We start from the raw sequence: 9,718 nt of genomic DNA, 5'->3' as shown, positions 1-9,718 counted from the left end.
ATTTCCTTGGTTCACTTGGGCATTAAAGTACCCAGGAGTAGTGGTGTGCTGATCAATCGGCCACCAATGGTCCCACCGGTCCGATTGATCTGGCAAAATGGTTCCATTTTTCCAGATCACATGGTGTCATTTATACCTAGAGCCAAAAATTAACAGTCAATCCATGTGATCAGTAATGGTGATTGGCAGTGATCGGCCCTCATGGGTGATCAGAATCGGCAGGAAAAAACTTAATCGGAGCGTCTCTACCCAAGAGTAACATGATGGTTTTTAAGTTCATTAAATTTTTCCGTTTTGAAACCATTACTTATCATACATGGTTCTGTTTAAAATGGTTAAACTTAAACTAAATTATTATATTTCCATTAATGTACTTACATTTGGGAGATTGAAAATGTCTTTTCAGTTTTTTATATAAAATTAGGAAATTAAAGCAATCTCCAGTACATTCTGATTTAATGAGGGATGTGTTTGAAAGGTTTACTACAAAGTTGATTACTGAATCCATTTTTAGGCAAATTAAATTGGTGTGTTCTATTTGTGTTGTTATTTTGTAATGTACTGTAACTGAATGTAATTCTATTTTCATGTATTAAAAGGATTTTGACCAGTTTCCTGGCCTACGTTTATTGTATAAATCATGTGGTGCGACCATAAGTCATGTGGTGCGACCGATTAAAAAAGTACATTTATTGAATTCAAAATGGAATATCTAGTATCTGGAGCATAAAAATTAACCACTAATACAGTATCCTTAAGTGACTGATACTTATTTATTTTTTAACACATTTTGATGAAATGGTGAAGAAAAATATTGGTCAAATCAATTACAAATTGAATTTGGCAGGTTTTTGGGGGTGAAAACTGTCATAATTGCCAGAAAAATAAAAATAAATTTAAAAACATTGTTTCTAAAAACCTTAAATAAATGGAAACTTATAAAACAAATGTTTAGTACATCATGGAAAATACCTTATTTTTAGATGAATCACGGTCGCACCACATGACATTTTTTAAGACCACAACCAAATCATATTGATAAAAAACCCTTGAAAAGGTCCAATTTGAATGTGAAATTATGATTTCTGTATGCACAACATTTCAAATATTCTAGTAATTGAAATGGATATAAATATTTTTCACATTTTTAATTTAGCTCTGTGGAAATTCTTATATGTCAATGACCCAAAAACCAAGTGGTATGACAGAGAGTGTCCTCAAAATGAAGCTCCAACAGCCGCATCCCTATAGCATAGAATAGTTGAATAAAATAATGGGAAATAGTAAATATTCATCTTTTTTTGCTCTAAAATAGAAAGAACCCTGTGTCTTAAAAAAGTGTTAGAGCATTATCAAAAATGGTGCTGAATGTTATTATGATAAACGACAATATTGCTGTCTTGACACAATTTTCAGGTTATATAATGATAATGGCATAACAATGCAAATCCACCCTGTCAAATTTCAATAAACTTTAATTCTCTAAACACAACACTGGTACTGGGACATCGTTTAAATATCTAAAACATCCGAAAGCATAAATAAAATGGATTATGTTGTTTCTGGAAACAAACTCACCCTTAAAAAAACTATTAATCATCAGAATACAAATTATCAAACTTATTTTAAATCATCATGCAGTTAATTTACTGATTATTGTGACAGGCTTACTGATACAGAGAATAAGAATGTATTTTAAAATCTGCTAAATATATGTTGTGTATCTTGATACATAAAAAATATTGTGTGATGTTGCACTTTTGACCTTGTTGTCCAGCTCTACTGAAACATCTGGCTCATGACTCTGAATATGAATATCTACAGACAGCAGAGTTACATTTCCCAATTATTAAAGATACAAAACATTTTATTGACAGAATCCACAGCAAAGCCACAGAGGAGGGTATTCCCAACCCAGTGGGACAAATACAATTCACGAGACATTTTGTACTGAATCACAAGCCTATCTCTTTGATTTGCAATCAGCATTAGCAACACACAAGCTGATTATAAAGTAGCTCTGATTGCCACGTAAGAGCTGATCCCTCGCGGGATGCTGTTGACGCACACAGCCAGAGCTTGTGATGGCAATTTCCACATGCATGCCTTAAATTCGCAGACAAAATGCTAAAATAAAATGAGAATTATACACAGTGAGTGCAGGTCCAGACACGTGAGGTCATATTTATAATAACTTGCATACCATTCAAGTTTTATTTACATAGAAGTGCTGTTTTTTGTAAAACTGATGAAGAGGAATATATTTCTCTGTCACACTACAACAACAAAAAAAAATACTTACATCCTTGGGGTTTGCTTAATCATCGCTTTGCTGTCCTCATGTCACCTCAGTCTGAGTTTCCTGAATGAGCCACAGAAGTCTAAACTCTGCTGGGGTTTAATCTGCATATTCCTTTAGGCCTATTCTGCAGCTTTTATAGAATATGGACACTAAACGCTTTGCAAAACCCTCAAATTTTATAGGTGCCATCTGACTAAGCAGCAGGAAGACTTCTGACAAAGTGGGCACCACAACTCCCAGAAGTCACATTATTTCCGACTCACACAGAGCACGAAGAGACACGACGCTCTGAACGCAATTAAAAACCTAAAAGTTGTGAGTGTAATTGAAAATCTTTCCCAGAACACTCGTTGTAGAAGCGTGCAGACAACAACGATCTGAACAGACAAAACAGCGGGCTGTCTGAGCCTGGTGCTGGTTGATGGAGAAACAATACCTCCTTCTGTGAGGCCATTCCTACCATTTCACACAAGCTGCAAAGAAAACATTCCCCCTCTTTCTGCTGCTGAAGATCCACATCATGAACACTAAATATATATTTAGGCACTGAACCCTGAAGGGTAAACAAAAATATTTCCAACTGATAACAGGTGGATACTGGAGAAGCATGTGCAAAGAATTTAAAACTTCAGTGAAATTTAAGCACCCTCTGTAGAGAAAAAACATTTCCATTAGAGAACTGAAAATGTAGTCAGTTCATAAAACTTTACAGCATCTAATTAGAGCACAACCTTTCTGTTTATTTAACCGTTTTATTGCCGTTTTACTGTTATCAGTACAAATATATATTATATCGATGTAAATGTTATCATTTATCTTCTGCATCCTTATTGCCAAGTTTGTCCGATTCCCTTGTTGATGAAAAACTATTAAATGAATGAAGAATGTTTAACGGTATTGCAGTAGTAGTTTAGAGTTTACCATGCAAAACTAAATCTGCAACTAAAAGCAGCTACAATTTGGGATAAATAATACTAAAATTAGGTATGCTATGCTAAATTAGACAAGCCGTGCAGGCTTCCAGTAATTTTTAAATATCAAATACTTTTCTGGTCTCAAATTTCTAGATTTTTTATTTTCTGCAATTTTCTGGGGGAAAAAAATCTACCTGAAATTTTATAAATCGTAGAAAACCACAAAGCTGAAATTAGAATCAGATTCACTGATGTGGTAAATTGTGGTTTATTTGGTATTCTTGAATTATATTGAGATTGCTTTATTGCTTCTAAATATATAACATCTAAAATTATTATGGTTCTCTTTATTCATTTCCTTTTTGTGCAACCAAACAGGCAGTTTTAATGCTTTTTATCACATGTTTCCTTTAAATCTCTGACCTCTGACCCTTTTACTTCATCAGACTAAAAACGTGATTTGGACCTACATTAAACTCAATATGCGAAGTGATTAAAACAAAAGACAAAAGCAGATCATTTAAATATAAAAACATTTTTAATACATTTTTGTCTATAGATCATAGAGTAATTAATAAAATTTGGAAATATTCTGTGCTGCACTTTCAAATTTTGTCTCAGCTTTTTTATTACTATGATTTGACTTTAAGGGAAAACATATATTAGCTTTTTCCTACCTGATCAATGATGGCGTCCAGAGTGCTGAGCAAAAGGAAGCCCCGCCCCCTGACCAGGTACTCGCCCAGTGCCACCATGTGACTCTCCTCCTCATCTTCATCCCGCGCCTCGGCTCTCTGGGCCACCGCGCTGCATAGCTGGTGCACATCCGTCAGAAACTCTCTGGCCAGGGTGTTACTGGCCCCACTCATGTCTGAGCTACAAGGAAAGACAAAATGTCAAAAGGCTGCGGCAAAAATCAAATTATTTACAAAATAGAGCTTCCTGAACACAGATCACGTATATGAGGTAATCTTTAATGCAAGAAAGATTTCGGGGGGGTTTTAATCTAAGGTTGCAAAAAAAAAAAAAAACGGAAATCTGGATTGTGTGATTATCCCTCCTCATGCTTTTCAGAGCAGCCCCAAGCTGTTGCACATGTTTGCAACAAGCACGTGTCTCTTAAGAGGTTCTCTTTTCCACAAACTACTGAAAATCCTTTTAAAGTCAGCAGAACCTTTAACACATGGCACCAGGACGGCATAATAATTAGAAACCACAAAAACCATGAAGGTAGCACTAGCAATGCAGCCGTTTTAAGGTTGTTTTTCTATGTCTTAAAACAGTCAAATAAAACCCAGAGACCCATCAAAAAGCACAGATCCACACATACAGTCTGCATGGTCTTACCAAATGTTGCAGGAAAAAACGGTTTCCCTCCACACATCTTGTATGCGCTCCAAACTTGACTCAGTTCTGCTAGCTGGATGTGCACACTTCCTCACATGACTACTGACTGATTTCTCTGTTCTGCTGCACAAATTCCATTAAATCGGAATTTCAAATGGAGGCTTTCCAGATTCGCAGCATATCAGCATATCACATGAAAGCATGTGATGTCACATGGCGAAGGGACTGGTCTTGGTAACACTGACAAGCACCCAGTGCCCTGCGGAAGACCTCAGTCGGCAACCGTCATTGATAGACACTGGCGTTTGTATTTTCCACTACAGCTACTGGGAGTGTCTTTAAAAGCAAAGAAAAGGGATAGCAGGCCAAAGTATTATAATATAAACCCATTATCTGACTAAAAATGTATAAATTCATTAAAATAATACAATAAACACACAGTATTTTTGACTAGTTTCTAGTGTAAATGTCTTAGTAGTCATGAAATAAAACAAAATTAGCTCACATTAATTTTTCCCCAAGATATAAAAAAGCTCGTTTTAAGCCAATAATTCTAAGTCTATAGACTTTATTTTCCACTTATAACATCTTTTTTTCTACATTTTTCTTGTCTTTTTCCTGGAAAAAAAAGCATTGATAGAGAAATTACTGTCTTCAACTACTTACAGTCCTTCCTTCTTCCCCCTATGGAAATGTGCTCATGTCTCAGTGCTTTTGTACTTTCTGTCTCTTTCCTTCGTGCTCAACCCCCATCTAGTTGCCCCAGAAAGCTGATTATACTAAGCCTGGTTTCCTTCTCCTCTTTTTCTTTTCCTCTTTCTGTGAAGACCCTGTCCACTGCTGATCAACCATCATCAACCACTCTGCTCCATTATCCCGTTTTTACTAAGTAGCACATATGACGAACTGAATTTGACGGTATTGTGTTATAACTGGATTTAATTGAACCGTAATAGTATCTGAATATGTGCTTGGATGGAATGGATACAACATGCAGTGCAAATACAACATGAAGAGACTTTCTATCTCTAACTAGATGTTAACAATGTTTCTGCTTTAGGCTATCCAGCTTATGATATCTGAATTAATCGATTATTGTGACGACCAATCGATTAATCGGATGAAAAATTGGCACATTCTACAAATATTTCATGTAAACATTCTCTTCACAATATTAGAAATACCGTAAAGATGCAAATGAACAAAGACTTCAATTAACTTTTTTAAACAAAAAAAAAATATACAATTTTATTTCCAAAAATGCAATATAATGTATTCCTTCCATCATTTGTAGCAAAGAATGCAATTTAATTTCCATTTGGGATCAATAAGGTAGTTTTGAATTTGAATTTTACTCTCCAGCTAAAAAAAATATTACCAATGTTTGAAAAGCTGAGTCATTTCAGCTTGACTATCAATCTAAATAATAATAATTAGGTAGAAAAAGGTGCTTCATTATGTGAAGCTAAAGCTGCCAACTAGAGGAGTTCTGGGTTGAACAAATGTACTGACAAAGGTTGTTTGTTTATCTTAAACACAAAGTACATACATATATAGATATATATATATATATATATATATATATATATATATATATATATATTTTTTTTTTTTTNAGAATAATCAGTTAGCTGCAGCTCTTGTTTAGTTACATGGAGATTCAATAAAAACAAGTGTTTACACAGTAGACCGATAAGCAGGCAAACTAGAGAAGCAGCTTTTGTTATGAGCTGACTAACTCTGACTCAGCATGGGTGGAGCTACAGATTTTCTAAAAAAAAAAAAAAAAAAAAAAGCAGTTGATTGAGCAGAGATGAGAATCTGAAGGCATGACTCAGCAGAAAAGAGAAACATCTTTTTCAATGCTTTGCATGTTAAGCAGGTTTGCTACCTCAAAAAGGAGTGGCGCACAAAGCAAATACTTATCCAACCTTTGGCCTGTTTGACAATAAAATGAGATTTATCATAATGACCAGATTAAGTGCGACAATTGGGACTAATGCATGGATATTACACAAGATTTCAGGTTGTAGACATAAAAAAAAAAAGAAGAAGAAAGAAATCAAGTTTTTTTTTTCTAGGTTTTGCCTCACCTCTTGCTGACTGGTCTCCAGTGCCCACCACCACTGTGAACTGTACCAGGATACGAAGGCCAGGTTCTCAGCAGAGAAAGCAAAGGCCCAGAACACCAGCAGGGCGGTGCTGTGACCCCTCGTCCGGTCCATCAGGGGGACCCTCCGCCTCTCCACCCAGAGCACGCCCAATGCCCAGGACCACCCCAGCATCGAGAAGCAGCCGTACAGCACCACGTAACCCGGGAGCTCCCCGCCGTCGGCCGCTCGCCACACCAGCCCAGCCAGGAATTGGAGCAAGAGGACAATGGTGAGGACCAGCTGGAGGCCGTAGAGGTGGGAGCGAGGGATGAATTTGGACTCCATGGGGGTGCCATACTTCTGGTAGCAGATGCAGTGGACGGTGCCGAGGAAGAAGCAGATGGAGAGCAGGATGGTGGAGATGAGGGTGAAGTGGAAGCAGGGGGAGATACCCAAATCCACCCAGGTGTGGGAGATGGAGATGTTTCCCTCACAGTAGCTCTGGATGAACACCATCACTGCAGCCGTGGAGCAGACGTAAGAGAGAAACAATAGGAGATAGGTAGTTGATTACTTCAGTCGTTCAATTAAAAAGTGGAACACAAGCAAGATGAAGATCCAGTGTTTTAACCTACTTATGTTTATTTTTAAATCCCTGCCATGCTGTATTCAAATTCTAATACATAATGTTTGGATTTTCCCATAAAATTAACAGAAATAAATGCTGACATTCATAGCATGCTGCGTGCAGGTAACTGTTATATTATATATGTTTCCTTTTTCTTTCTAAACAGAAAAGAGGCACAGTAAAGTGCGCAACATTTCTCCACGAGAGCCGCTACAATGATAAACGTGCATCAAAATATGGAAACAGTTCACATTTAAACTGCGGCATACTGAGAAAAATGAGTAGCAAGCGTGCATTTACAGCTCTCCAAATACATTTGACGTTCAGTTTCGCTGTTGTTGGTGTGTGAACCTTACCTTGCTCGTCCAATTCAGATAATATAGAGTAGAGCCTGCACTTATCGCCAACAGAGATTAGCCGTCCGGTGGGAGGTTAACCGGTTTGTTGTCGCCAACACCCTCGGTTTTAAAACTAAACAGCCGTATCTAGCTGAAGCTTCAGCTTCTTCTACGCTGTGTTTCTGTCATTGCTGCTCTCAGCCGGGCGGATAAAAGCTCCAATACAGTTCGTCCTTGTAGCGTCAGGTGTTAAACAACAGCTATCCATGACTCGGCAATCGACGCTTACGCAACGACGTCTGACTGGACGGCAGCTTACCGCGCCCCCCAGTGGACGAAAAATAAAACGATCCGTTCGAAAAATTGGAATATTATTAAAAAGGTTTATTTATTTCAGTATATTAATCCGCTAAGTCAAATACAAAATATATAGATTCGTTACACTGAATGTGATTTCAAACCTTTATTTCTGCTAATTGTGATCATTTTCTGCTCTAAGCGAATAAAAACACAACATTTAAAATTAGAAGATGAGCACAGAGGTGGATAAAGTACTCAAATGTACCACTAATGTAACATATTATTACTCAAATAATAAAAAAAACTAGCTGTCAAAGATGTAAGAGTAAAAAAGTAAAAAGGCTTTTGAAGTACTGAGTGATCAGATCATCTGATTTAATATTTCAAAATTATTTCATCAGACAGACAAATATAATCTGCAAATTCTGATATTTTAGGCTAAAATGAAGATTAAAACAAATAAATAACATAATTGCAACAAATTTAAGAAGAACAAACAAAATGTGATGTTAATTGTATCTTCTTTATCCCTAAATGACACCACAGGCTTAGCAGACAGGAAATAGCTCTTGTCACTTTATATTAAAGTTATGTGTCTGATGCATTTTTGGTTGAAACATTTGCTCTTATTTCAGTGATTGTTAGTCCAGCGACTTCAGGGTACAGAGGTTACTCAAGTGTGCAAAGATACTGAGGTAAAAATACTCCTAAAAGTATCTTCACTTTCAAAAAGTTATTGAAGTAAATAAATGTAAGTAGTTACCGACCTCTCAATATGGTCATGTATACATCCATCATTTTACAGACTGGCAACGTATCCAAAATGGAACCAGCTTCTCAAGACACCAAAATCCCATAAATCCTGCAATAACAAACCAGTTCAGCTGGACAGATGGGAGGATATGTTTTCTTTTGAATGTTTTTTTTTTGTCTTTACTTGTGTTGCATTTTTCAATTATCTGAAACAGTTAAGTGTGACATGACAACAACAACAACACAAAAACCAAAAGCCGGTGTGGACCCTTATAGACACTTTAAAAGTGTTGAAATCAAATCTGACAGAGTTAATCTGGGCCTCCTGGATTTGCTGTGTTTAGACGATGTTGAGAAAATAAATTTAAAATAAGCTAGTTTTAAAACTTAACATGTCTTGATTCAAATACCCTAATTGTGGTTTTGAAATTAGTAATGTATTCTGACTCTTTGACCTTTATGTTACCTGTAGTTACAGCAGAAGGTTTGCTAGGATCGTTTCAACTGCCTTTTGTCTGTGTGGGAAAACGGTAACAGTCCTTGTGATAAATTACTTCTGAACCAGAGACGACATCAGAAGTGGCTTATGTGTGAAAAAGAAATTGGTTTTGAACCTCTGAGTTTTCTGAAGTCCACTTGAACACCATTTTATCCCCTGTAGTGCTGGGAGGTGAACAGCAGATGGCACTAGATGCAAAGGTTTGAAAACAGTCACACAAACGAGGCCCGTGAGTACAAGTTTTTCACCAAATCTTCACACCCGTTCATGCAGGTGGGAGGAGAAACTGCCTCTAGAAGTCACATCACAACACATGAGACGTTATTAACGTCAGCGCATCATCTGACAGCCAAATAAAAGCCCCCAACTGACTGGCTGATGACATTGTCCAGCAGCGACAGGGTTTGTCTTTCACTTAAAGGGGTAATTTCCAGCTCTGGGAACTCACAGAAATACACCATCCTGCAGTGATGAGAGGCTTAAAGCTGAGTGCCTCGCCATTCAAACTGTAAATTCGGGGGTTAGCAAAAAGAAAGGAAAGTGA

The 9,718-nt window shown here is 37.0% G+C and overlaps 1 protein-coding gene across 2 annotated transcripts in view; it reads right to left on the bottom strand.

The window, feature by feature from the left end:
• abcb6a (ATP binding cassette subfamily B member 6 (LAN blood group) a) overlaps window positions 1–8,831 on the bottom strand; it is a 19,012-nt gene extending 10,181 nt beyond the window's left edge. The window contains exons 1-2 of one of the 2 annotated variants that reach the window (XM_015038142.1): window positions 8,690–8,831; window positions 6,657–7,174 (exon numbers count right to left, since the gene is read on the bottom strand). In XM_015038142.1, coding sequence (XP_014893628.1) covers window positions 6,657–7,174; window positions 8,690–8,720 — 549 coding nt within the window. In that variant the 5' untranslated portion in view covers window positions 8,721–8,831. Of the gene's footprint in view, window positions 1–6,656; window positions 7,175–7,640; window positions 7,925–8,689 lie in introns of those variants that run through there. The other variant, XM_015038143.1, reaches the window with a different exon arrangement.
• Window positions 8,832–9,718: the final 887 nt, after the last annotated feature.

The sequence above is a fragment of the Poecilia latipinna genome, unplaced genomic scaffold (genome assembly GCF_001443285.1).
Source record: "Poecilia latipinna isolate Pla-1442-1.1 unplaced genomic scaffold, P_latipinna-1.0 Scaffold432, whole genome shotgun sequence".
Classification (NCBI taxonomy): Eukaryota; Metazoa; Chordata; class Actinopteri; order Cyprinodontiformes; family Poeciliidae; genus Poecilia; species Poecilia latipinna.
This window is presented reverse-complemented; position numbering and strand designations above follow the sequence as displayed.